Here is a 13,141-nt window from a genome sequence, read left to right as displayed (position 1 = left end):
TTGTGATTTTATTATTTATTAGAAGTTGAATTTGCTCTGGATTAGTGGAAACTAAGAGGAGTTGTCCCATGATTGTTCAGCTCATTTTACATGAGCCTTTTGAACTCAGTTTAATGCATTGTGAATTGGGAAGTTCACAATTGACTGTATTAGGTCCATTTTTCAGGAGTCTCAAAACTTGTAAATTGTTATTGCAAAGAAAATACTACCCTTTGTTTTGGAGTCTATGGTGCTAGATCTAATAAGGAAATCTAAGCCACAGCTATGGACTTTATTTACATTCTTTCAGGAGCTCAGGTAGTATCCATGTAGAAAATTTGTAGGAGGTATACTTAAATGAGACTATTTTCTGTATAGATTTGAAACACTTTTGCTATAAACAAGCTTGTCTTATTTCCAGAATCAAGAACTGAAAGGTTTTGGGGTAATTTCCAGAATCAAGAACTGAAAGGTTTTGGAGTACCATTTTTAGGATCGCAAACATCCTGATGAAAAATAAAATAATGTGTTTGGATAGTTATCGATTGCTAGTAAGTTGAAAAATATGTTTAAGTGAACTATTTTCTTTGCAGCAGTGTGTTCTGTATGATTTTAACTTGAAACATGAAACAACTGTCATTAATATTCACTTTGAGTAAAGAACAGCTTTGATAGTGTCTGTACTCATCTAACACTTCTCTTCACTCCAAACGCTGTTCATCACACTGAACACTCATTCTGTGCAACTGTTTGTTTTCAGCATAGGACAGATTCTCCTCGGTGTAGCAATATGTCTTGAACAAACGTCTAGCAATTATTGAAAAAAAATGATTGGTGAAAGGGAAAATGGGAAGCTTCAGGGGTCTTGGAAGGAGTTCATGGGACTCCAAAAGACCATATGGAAAATTTGACTACTCTAATACAGACAGGAGATATGACATGTAATAGATAAAGGTGATCATATTTTTGTGTATAATAAACGATAATAAAATCTTAATCCAGTAAAAGTTTCAAAGAAAAGTGGGAGTAGTTGTTTTTTCTGATTTAATCAGGATACTGAGTTAAAGAAATCAGTCAAATTGACATAACTGCCAAAAATATTTTTGTAACATGCTACACTTTACATTAGCAAATATTGCGTAATAGGGGTGGATCTGTAGAGCAGAACAGTACAGTTGTTGCTAAGGACTCGACATCCACACAGTGTGCATTTCTAGCTGTATTGTGGTTCTTATTTTAGTCTGGTGTTGAATACTGAATACCCATGACTAGCTGGAGCTCATTCTCTGCTTTAGTTTAATCCAGAAGGAATCCAGTTAATGCATCGTAGATGGGGATGATTGAAAAAATTCTTTATACCACCTCTTACTATCTCATCACTGTTCCAAAATTTTGATAGGGAAGAGAAAAAGAAAATAAAACAGATTTTCATCTTTATTTACTTCACTGTCATTTGATAAATTACTGAAAAATAATCCAAAAGAGAAAAAGAAAATAAAACAGATTTTCATTACTTCATACTTCACTGTCATTTGATAAATTACTGAAAAATAATCCAATTGTCATTAGTCATTGTATGGACTTTGCGGGGGGTGGGGGTGGGGGGGAGGTGGGTGTCTCCAGCAGCGTAGACCTACAGCAGTGGCAATGAGGCCATTCAAACAGTTTTGCTATAAGGAGCCCTGGCATATAGAAGGGCAAGTGGTCAGTGCATGGTTGTACTCGCCCAGCTAGCATCTGCGATGTGAGCCATTGCGTGGTCTGCAACGTCAGTGATCACAAACAGTTTTGATCACAAGACTCTAACCCTGCTGAGACATTGACATGATCAGTCTTGTGACATAAGTGCTTCTTATACCATCTAAATGCATATACGAATCCAAATTATGTTTACTTTGGGTGGTCAGAACCTAGCCTTGAACCTTTTGTTGCTCCTATTTTCTTTAGGTAGTCCAGCATTTGGGAATTCATTGTGGAATAAGATTGCACGTTCCATGTTTCAGAATTGCGTGCATAGGTGGGAGTTACAAAGATTAAAATTGTGCAGGTTGTGTCATTTTGTCAATCAGTGTATGTGTGCAACATTGTGTTTTTTCTAGCTATTTTACTTTACACATTCTTCATGGGTCATTTTTAGCCATCCTTCCTTATATCAGACAAGAGCCACACCAGTCAAACATTTTAACAACTCTGTGGTGTAGGGAAAACGGGCCTTACACATGTACCTGTGAAAACCTTGCAGATGAAAGCAAAGACTAGTAAATTTTTTCCATCAATCATACACAGTATGGTCAGTTAATAAAACACTGTATGATGTAAAGAATTCTTAAACAGGCAATATTCCCACTGACAATCTATGTCTAGAGAGGGAAAGGTAGGTAAGAGAATGAGGAGGGAGCGGAAAAATGAGTATAAAAGTATTCACCATAATAGAGATTAATTTTAACATCATCAGGAAACTGAGCAAAGTGGAAAAGCTGTTTGCTCTTAGGCAGCAAACATCAGGAGGATATATAGGTGTGATTTTTAAATTTTCTTTTCTTAAAAAAAAGGTGATTCATCATGGCAAGACAAATACATTTCAAACATTTCAAATGAGCAAACCCTTTTATTTATGACACATCTATTAAAAGATTATGGAATATAAGCAACAATAACTTATTTTCTACCTTTGAAAAATGGGCTTTTCTTCAAGAATTAGCAAACAAAAGATTAAGTTGTTGGAAAAAAAAATCACCTCTTTTGGGGAAAAAGTCCTCAAAGCTCTTGATGTTACAACAAAAGAAATAAACCCGGGATAACTTTGTTTTAAGTTATGATGGTGGTAACATCCCTCATCAGAAATTAAGAAATGAAGAGCAAAGGCTAATGGCTTGCTCTGGAATGCTCAGCAGTAGGAGTTCATGGTCTCATCAGCACGCCAAGGGTGCTGAGATAACTTCCAGCTTGAAGATAGCACCACCTGTCAGACCTCACTTTAATTGAATGCTGACTGGAGTGCTTTGGGCTAGTATTGATGCTATTTTAAGTAGTGACATCGGCTCTCCAACAGATGCAGGTGTTATATTCAATATACAATAAAGCAAAATAATACAATTAAATGTTATATTGGGAAAAAAATATTTTAAGATTCAGAATGCACCTGAATTACTTGAGAATGCATAAGTAATGATTGCTTATAATTGAGTTTCAAAATGAAACCTTTTGAGGACAGGTATCTCTTGAAATGGGCATTGACTTGTTTACCTTTCCCCCACGAGTTAGGCATAAAAAGTACAGCAGAGTACAGAAACAGAGAGAGAGTAATAAAATGCCAGAACATAGTTTGTGTTTAAATCCAGAACCACCCTGTGTAATATCTGTTATGACTATTTATTGTGACTTCCATAAGGATGTTTAAAACCATATTGTTTAATTTGTCTTAAGGACCGTAGTAGTCCTTTATTGAATATAGATATTGTATTAATAGGAGTTGTTGTAGGTTTTAATTGTGACTATAAGAAATATCAGCATATCTGAATCTTTGTTTGGGTAGATTGCAAGAAATTTGCAAATTTTGCAGAAATTTTTTTATAATTTTAAATGGCACCTTCCTGAGTAGAATCGTAGGTCATGCTCGGTTATCCCCTGGCCTTTATCTCTGAATGTCATGAAAATGGCTGAAATTTCAGCTTTGTACTTTCTTGATTTTAAACAGAGGAATTTTAGTATCAAAACCAAAATGGTGTTTAAAATTTTGTTGTTGTTAAAAAATAAATTATACAAAACCAAAGAAGCTATGTCCATACCTACATACCTTACACTCTTCATGTAATAAGCAAGAGCTGCCATATGAAACGGCATTTATTATAGCAATGGTACAAATAGTTGGTATGAGTCATCTCATGCTAGAGAGATATGAATGTTTTCTGAAATAAAGAATTAAAATGTTTGTACTTCTTGTTCAGGTGAACTAGATTTAGAAAGCACAAACATACCTTCTAATCTAGATTATTTTTCCTTTTAAAATGATCATGCTGTTTTAGCTCACTGTTTTCATGTTTCATTGAGGTCTGAATAAATAGCTTGCTTAAAATGTGAATGTAGCTTAGAGTAAGAAATTCCTGCTGTGTGTGGCAAGCTATGAAAGGGGAAGAAAATTCTATAGCAACTGTTGTTAAAAGGACAGATATCTTGTTTGGGCATAGATTGTTTGGTCTGAGTATTAGCTGTCTACTTTTCAGTATAGAGTCCCCACTGGGTTTTGATCGAACTTGCTTTGAAAGTACATTGTAGATCAATACGACGGGCCATTTGATGGTCTAGTAGTTAAATATCAGTGGAGCATTCCTCCAAAATTCAGTTTCTAAAGGTGCCCGGTTGTATTTGCAGAAAGGAGAATGTTACAAGCTTTATGTACAAAAACTTCTAGAGCTATTTTTGTTTATACTGAGTCAATAATTTATTTTTTAAATAGCACTTCAAAAGACTTCGTGTTTACAGTAATAATCTTGAAGATTTGTAAAAGTTTTATTTGGAAAAAATTTTGTTGTTCAGAGCCTTGAACAAATAAAAAAGCTAGGAGTTAATTGTATTATTTAATGCAATTTCAGTAAAGTTACAGCAGATACCCTGAGAAAACTTCAGTGTGGAATTTCTCCAGGTTTCAACAGATTTTCTCATTTTCATGTGCTGAACAGGTAGGAGCTTTAAACCTACTCAAGTTTTTAAAGCAACCTTGCTATCAGTAGGTTGAAATAACATAGGTGACTTTTGGATGTGAACTCTTTATAGATCTAAGTAAATTTACAGCTAAGGAATACCTTTGGTTATTCTGTCTCTGAATCATACTGATAAGGGAACAGATGCACCAATGCATGAGTGCTTAGTAAGTATCTGAAGCATCCAGCGATTAAAGGAAAGTATTTGGGAAAACATTACAGCCATGCACTAAAAATGTGTGTTGAACTACCATTTCCTGGCGTTCTGTTAGATGGCTTGTGCAGGAGAAGTGCCATCAAGTAAAACTATCTGACTGCTCTCTCTTCCCAGGCTGACGTGAAAGGGAGAGCAAGCATGCCTGTCTTCTCTTCTGCTGGGAGATAACCTCTCCTTTTTCTATTTCATCTTTCCCAAGACAATTGGGAAAGTGGCAGTGGAGGCATAGCTTAGTTTTTATTTTTCTAAATAGTATATTTTGAAAATACTATTTTCTCTCTTTGGTACTAAATTTAATGTTTCATAGTATGTCATGAGCCATCATCTAGTCAGTTCTGCACTCCCACAAAGCCTCTGTATTTCCAGAAATCATTTATTTGTGTAACAACAACAACAAATATATATAAATAAGGAGTTGTTACAATTTGCTGCCTTGAACTGAGAAGAGAGTCTGCCCTCAGGAGCACTATGTCTTGTACCACCATATCTCACTGGAGACTATTTTATTTGTTTTGATGCACATCGAATTTGCTAAGTAGCTTGGCGTCGTCTTCTTAAGAGTCTTTAGGAGCTCAAGAATAGCTAATGCAAAGTGGGTCAGTAAGTGTGCTGCGATGGGTTTGCATATCACAGCATTCCAGCTACCCTGTGAAAGGGGAAGAGTTATGTTAGGTAAATGTATAGCCTCTAGCTCTCGCAGTGAGATTTCTTTTCTAAAATCAGAGGTTCCATAAAGAAGTAAGGATGTAAAACTTAAAAACAAGTTAAACATGAACTTAAGTACTTTGCTCAGTAGGATTGGACCTCTTAAAAGAGAGACTTAAAAAGAGGGAAGCTTTTGATAGTGTAAGAATAGGATTTTAAAATGATATCACAGTGTTTTTACTGCAACATTTCCTTGGATCATACTTGAACCATTTTAAAACGAAGTGCAAGGTGCAAAGAGCAGTTGAAAATGATTTAGAGCTACTCCACCAAACTCACCTTGGTCATATGCAGAAAACAGTTTGTGATATTCTGGAAGCACATAACGGCACAGTCAGCCAGAATGGTAGGAAAATGCGTGAAGTGGCCTGTGCGGTTAAAGTTAAACAGGGTTAGGAGCAGAAAGCTGTGGTGATCATTGGCATGAATAAATTTGTCTTTAAAGTGGCTAACAGTTGGAGCCATTGTGAAGATCCAATATGGTCTTTGATCTTTTTTCTTTTGAATGGCTGAGGTGTCTTTTATTCTGTTGTGGGACTGCACTGTATATGCAGCTTTTGGGTAGTAAAATATTCTATGGTAGATTTAGGTGTGGCATTTTGTTGGATTCCAAATGTTCTGTCTTTGAGACCTTTGGTAATCATTTCTAACCTGGTAATTATTTTGGTTTTGTAAACTTGGGTGAGAGGCCTTTTGGCTTTATGATGAAATCAGTTCATGTACCTTGATCACTACACAAACTTTGTAATGTACCTATCCAGTTAAGTCAAACGGCTTCAAGTATTTATCACAAAGTATTGACAAGAATAACAGAATTGGAGAGAATGCTCATCAGAAATGTCCAGTGGTCTGTGCACACTGAAGAGAGCAAATTTTAAATGAAATTAGGGAGTAACATAGGAGTCAATTTGATTGTTTATAGATAATCTTATTGGCATTTTTTATTTTTAAATGAGTGCTGTTTTCAGTAATAAGTTTTTCAACAAACACTTCGTTTTCAAAGAATACTTGTTTATCTTCTTTCATCATCAAAGTGTTTTGGTGCAGGCTTTTTGGTAACTATAGGCTATGTGCTTTTCCTATGTTGGGGAAATACATTTTATTGTATTAAACGTTCATCTCATCTGTTCAGACTTTCTCCTTAACAATGGTCCAAAAAGTTTGTAGTTTTTGTTTTGTATAACAATAAAATAGATGTGTATTTCAATAATTTCTTGTTAAATCAGCAGTATATTTATCAATCTTCTTATGTTTTGGTAGAATAAATATAAAAATAATTTGGTCAGATACATGTTTTTGGGCTGAATTAGAGTTTTGCTTTACTAGTATTGCTGGTTTAGCATGCCAGGGAATAAGAGTAATCCTGAACAGTAATGCATGTTAAATTATTTGAAGCAATGGACCTGCTCTTCCTCAAAATGTGAACCACTTCGTTGAAATTTTTAATGAAGAGTGCTATAAAGGTAACATGAACCAACTGTAAACCACTTATTTTTTCCTTGCAATGCGTATTTTGTAGGCTGACTTCATAAACCAGAGGTTCAATTGCAATATGTATTTTGAGAACTATTTAAATATTGTATGAAGATTTTGGGCTTTTTTTGTTGTTGTCTATGTCTGTTTAATTGGATGCATGTTTATCAAGATTGCTTGAAAAGCAATATTTGAATGTATTGAATATTAGTAAATAAATTTGTAATGGAGAATTTTAAATAAATCAGCATATTTGTATACTCTAGTTACCATCTAACTTCTTCTGTTTAAATTTTTAGGGAGAGCCTATAACTTTCTGTGAGAATAGTTTTGTGAAGCATCGTTCCAGTACTACTAAGCAGTTCCTGGAAACTGCTGTCAATCTTCAACTGTTTAAACAGGTATGAGAGCGTAAATGACCCATGTTTAATGATTTTCTCTTAAAACGTATCTATATTTAAATACGTTTTCCTTTCTGTCAGCTTATGAAACTCTGGGATAAAATATAAGTACAAGTACTTTGTGTACAGACAGTCATCCCAGTTTTGTTGTATTTTTAAATCTTCAGTTATATTTAAAAAGAGTGGTGGTGGGGGTGGGGAAACTCAACAAAAAAATAACCCCAGAGCAGAGCAGCAGTGCAGCATCTCTTCAGAGCCAGTCAGCAACTCATCTAAACAAGAAAAGTCATGGAACTCCCAGCTTGGTCGTTGAGCTTCATTTTCAGCTCTCTTGGCTCATGACCAAAGAACCTAAACAACATAGTGCTTACTTAAATTGGACTTCAATGGTGTTTTATTTAAAAACTGGATTCATACTGTAATTGCAGTTTTCATTGCTAGGCTTTTTGAAGTATGCACACAGAGAATGTTACAAACGCAAGCCATAGGGGTGGCCTGAAGAATATTCTAGCTGATCTGTTAATACAGATTTTGAACTAATAGAGAACAAATTGTTGAATGTCTGGCACAGCTCACTAATAGTTTTAATGAATTTTTTTCTTTTATTTTAGTCTGTAACTCTTCCCCCCCCCCCTTTTCATCACATGACCCCATTGCATCAAAAGGGTGTTAAGAAACTTGTTACTAGATTTTTAGGAAAATTGAACATCCGGATGAAATGAGAAGACTCATAAAAGTATATATTTGCCTGCAAATATCTGGAATGATTAAGGCATGGGAGTTCATGTTTAAATAATCTGGTGGACTTCTTTGAAGATATACTACCATGATAGATAAGGGAAATTCACTGTATGTAGAATCTTCTAATTTTCAGAAAATATTTGGTGTTAATCAGAGGCTAGTGTCTAAAGTAAAGATTTATGCAAGGATGATAGTTTGTGGAAGTCCTGTGAAAATATGTTTCTAGTAATTGTATAAAAGTTAAGGAAATTCTGACCATAGAATTGGGCTCCTTTAATTTTACTGTGTTTTATTTTATACAATAACAAAATGTAAATAAAAAATACAAAGTAATAAAGAAGAAATCTGAAACCTTTTGAAGTATCCAGCACATATGATTGAAATGGAAAGAAATAACGGAGTAAACGGCGTTGTTTACATTTTGCGTATCTCAGCGTGATAAGCTAGCATGAAACTTTCTTAATAGAAAGCTGCCTACAAGCAATGTTTCTAAATTGTTGTCACACTACTACTACTAAAGCAAGATCTTCTGCTGTAAGAAAAAGGTTTAACTCCACTGAAATGGAATGGGCTTGTCAGTGAGGCTCTGTACTTAGCCATTACATTTTAATATGTGTTCAATTAAACAGAATCAGTTTACAGTTTGTTTATAGCTTTTTAAAATTTTATTTCAACTGAAGGAAATAATATATTTTAGAGGATTAGGAAATAGTAACAATTTTGATGATGTGTGTGGTTTAATAGTAGTAGTAGTAGGTTTTTTTCATTCCTCTAGCTTCTGTTGCAGTGGTTACTCCTACTGTTTCAGATAATCCTCAGCCCAGCTGCATCTTCTCCAGTTTTTCTCACTGACAAATGAGCTGTTTTCAAAGTTGTTTGTATTCAAAAAGACGAAACTGTATTTTATTCTGTTCTGGAAAATCTTTTAGGCAGAAAATAGTTCTTAGAAGCAGCCTTAAACCTAGACCAAGCAGAAAATAGGTACTTCAAATACACCCTTTTTGCCATAACCGACAAGTAAGCTTTATTTGTGCCATTGTATAAAATCCTTCCTCTGTCCTTTTTTCTTTGTAGGTTTTTAATCTTCTCCCCCTCTCTCCTACATTAAAACACGTTAATTCCTCTAATTTAACCACTCTCTTAATTTTGGAAGTTGTAGTATTTTTTCACCCAAGTACCAGGAAATCACTGTCAGAATAAATTGTGGAATTAATTCTTTGTGTGACTCCCATTCAGATTATTTTCATGTTCAACATCATCTGTTTTTACTTTGTATTGCGTTTTGATGTGCTTTCTAGTGGTGATATCCCCAAATATATTAGTACATGCCAGTCTTTTGTACCAAAATCATTAACTAACCTGTAGATAGGATCAGTCCTAACAGTTAGCCTTAAATACCAGGACCAGTGACACTTCCAGCCGGACACTTTTCCTTTCATTACAAGCTGTTATCTCCTTTTTGGGCAAGTCCTCATCCAACCTAAAGTTCAGGTTTACTGTTCAGGTACTCTGCTTTTATTTCATCTAAACTAGTATATTGAGGCACATGCAAGAGGCTTTTCTGTGGTATAGATAAATTGCATTTCCTTTATCTAGAAAATTAATTGTCAAAGAATCTGTGAGAACCAGTGTTTTGATAACTCATATGTTATATCTTTCCATTTACTCATTTACCATTTTCCTCCCAAAATCTATTTGTAAGCCTCATCAAATTGTTAAGGGCAAACTGACAGACCAGCACTTATCACAACCTTTGTTTTTTAAGTAATGGTACTGTTCTTCACTTCAGCTGTGTTTCCTTTACCTTGATAAACTCATAAAAATTCTTTGACTTCCAGATATATGTGCTGGTTTCCTTAGAATCGTGTAACAGATGTGAATCTAGGGTTTTTTTGACTGAAGTTTTATTCCTCAGGTATTATAATGTCCATTTCTGTATCTCATTTTCATTAACACTTGTATTTTTATTCCCTTACTCAGCATCATAGTCTTTACTGAAAATTGAGACAGGATATTTTTGGCGGGGACAATGCCTAGATAATCTTTTAGCCTCAAACCATTCTCTCGGACTTAGAAATTATGGAGATGTCTTTTAAATCAGGTTGATGACTTCACGTTTTTGGAAGTTGAAAGGACTGTTTATATTGCTCTGAAACAGAATACACCAAACTGTTTATGCAAAACATACATTTTCCAGGAATTCATAGAAGTAATTTATGATAAATACCCTGATATGGGTGTCAACTACAGGGACGTGTGAAGTTCAATTTGCTGCCGTTTGCTGGCTTTAGTTTTCTAAAGCTGTCTTCTGCCCGGAATAGATTTAATTTTAAAAACCCTGGTTATCGTTATTCTTAAACTATTAGGATATTTAATTATATAAAAAATATTTTTCTTAAAATAACTATTATTTATATATTAAATATTCTTATTTCCTGATTAAATACTCTGTATATGACAGTTTTTCTTCAGATTAAATGTTTGTTCTCTTAGACTGTATACTTATGTTACTTCTTTTCTCACTGTTTTTTTTCCACATCTTTGATATTTGTATTATTATGTATGCTATGTAAAGGTAAGGTTTTTCTGAGCCTTAGAAAGGCTCCCCTTTAATTAGCATGGAAGGTAGCTGATGAAGGTTCTGATGAGTGTCCAGGGAAAATATTAATTCTTCTTAGAACGATGAGTGTCCAGGGAAAATATTAATTCATTCTTAGAACTAGCATGAAGCCTAATGCTAGACTATTTCGTTAAATAATATAATTGTATAAGTAATGTAATCTGCAACATTTATTGGGATTTGTTCCTAAAATGGTGGAAAGTGCTAACTAGAAAAATAACTAATGAATGCAGGATTAGGACTTGAAGAATCTTAAGTCTTTGAATATTGCTAGCAATTTCAAATTTCATTTACAGGCTTTATGAGTTGAGCTCTCTTCTTGCAAGCTATTGAGCTGTTATTGTGCGGAAATCACATTTATGACGTTTTCTTTGCTTCTACCAACTTTTTGTTTTTAATAATGGGTCAATTGGCTTGGAATTTTTACTCCTGTGTAAATAAATGATTTGGTTTAGCTCACAAATATCATCTCTCCTCCTCCACGCCCCCACCCTTTATCACCTGCATAACAAGATATTCTGAAGTGGATATGGTCTATATTTTGTTTTTAGAATTCAAAACTATTTAAGGATTATGGTAGTTCTGTCTCTAGTCAGCTTAAAATCCAAAAGTAGCACTGGAATTACTAGTTTTTCATTGAAAGCAGTAGTCAACCAAGGGCACTCTGGATCTCAAAGTGAATGCATTTCTTGAAATAGCAGGCGCAGATTTTTTGAGAGAGTGTGGGTTTGAAAAATGGGAGGAGAAAACCATTCAGTGTATGTGTGATTCCACGTGCTATTCTTTTCATGTAGCAATTTAAGTGCAACCATTAACAGTAAATTACTCAAAAGTAATAACTACTACTACCACTCCAAACACTTATCATTTCCTTTAAATAATGTCTCCAATGTCTTTTTGCTAACAGTTCTGTTTGTCGGTATTTACATTAAATATTCAGTTGGAGTGATCCTCTAAAAACTAAAATTCAGTCAGTGTCTCAGCCTTCTGTTGATAGAATTTTACCAAATGATGAGTATGTCCATAAATCTTAGGTTAGTTTATAGTATGGAATGAATTCATAACTTTCCCAAAAGAGATAACGTCTTACAGTTCAAAGGCTGGGGATGGGAGGGGGAGTTGGGTGGGTTTTTTTTCCACAGCAGTAGCTAAAGATGCTCTTATCTCTTTTTCTTACTGTGAAATAATCCAGTGATCCCATAGTGGTCTGACCATGAACCAACCTATCTGGAAAAAAGCCAACTTGGAGTAAAATGAAAAAATAAGAAGGAATTTAGACAAGAAAGAGAAAGAAATGGTTATCTTCATGCTTGCCTTATTCTTGCTGCCGGGATTTTTGTACGCTGAGAAAGTAATTTGTTTCATGTCACTAGTTCATTGACGAGCATCAGATTGTCACTGACACTGTTTGGATAATCTGTGGTAAAATATGATATAGCCAAATAATTAATTTTGGTTAGTTCCTATGTACTGTTTAGTACCAGTGAATAACTCATAGTTCTTGATAGGAGATGAACCGTGTATAATTGGAAAAGTGCTTTCTCACTTTATCTCTCAGACTTGAGTTAGCCTTTTCAAAACAAAAAAGGGAGGGGTTGCTTCTTGAAAGAATTTTAAACCTTTAAGAATGTGCTCGTTGTACTTCTTTGAAGCCTGTTAATTCTTGAAAAGAACGTGTCAGTCCTTGTGAAAGGTTTAATCATTAATTATCTTACTTTGACTTTTTCCAATGTATTTGGATCATTTCAGTCTTTCTACGTACACTTACATGTGGATGCAAATCCACGTGCTCATGCAGCTGTAATCTCTGCATAAGGACAACTGTTGCGATGTGCATCTGTAGATGCAACTAAGTAAGTGTTAGTGGTTAAAAAAAGGAAAATGGCAAACAGATGTGTTTTGACTTTTTCCAATGTATTTGGATCATTTCAGTCTTTCTACGTACACTTACATGTGGATGCAAATCCACGTGCTCATGCAGCTGTAATCTCTGCATAAGGACAACTGTTGCGATGTGCATCTGTAGATGCAACTAAGTAAGTGTTAGTGGTTAAAAAAAGGAAAATGGCAAACAGATGTGTTGGGGTCCATCTGTCAGAGGAGGGGAAGAGCATCTTCAGTCATAGGCTTGCCAAGCTGGTGGAGGGCTTTAAACTAGAGATGCCAGGGGAGGGGAACCTCAATCCATCCCACTCCCACCAGTTTGACGCCAGGGCCAGCACTAGATGCCCAGAGCCTGGAGAAGGATCACAGGTCAGCAGGAGAGCGCCTGAAGAGCAGCACAAAGGAACTCCAGCCAGTAAGA

At 35.0% G+C, this 13,141-nt stretch overlaps 1 protein-coding gene across 1 annotated transcript in view; it reads left to right on the top strand.

Annotated features, from left to right (window-relative positions):
• The window catches only part of DENND1B (DENN domain containing 1B), a 167,086-nt gene that overhangs the window by 122,792 nt on the left and 31,153 nt on the right, over positions 1-13,141 (top strand). The window contains exon 14 of the mRNA XM_009283216.2: positions 7,374-7,475. Within this exon, the coding sequence (XP_009281491.1) occupies positions 7,374-7,475 (102 nt within the window). The remainder of the gene's footprint in view (positions 1-7,373; positions 7,476-13,141) is intronic.

The sequence above is a fragment of the Aptenodytes forsteri genome, unplaced genomic scaffold (assembly GCF_000699145.1).
Source record: "Aptenodytes forsteri isolate BGI_AS27 unplaced genomic scaffold, ASM69914v1 Scaffold181, whole genome shotgun sequence".
Lineage (NCBI taxonomy): Eukaryota > Metazoa > Chordata > Aves > Sphenisciformes > Spheniscidae > Aptenodytes > Aptenodytes forsteri.
Note: the sequence above shows the minus strand (reverse complement) of the source record. Positions and strands in the feature narration are given on the sequence as shown.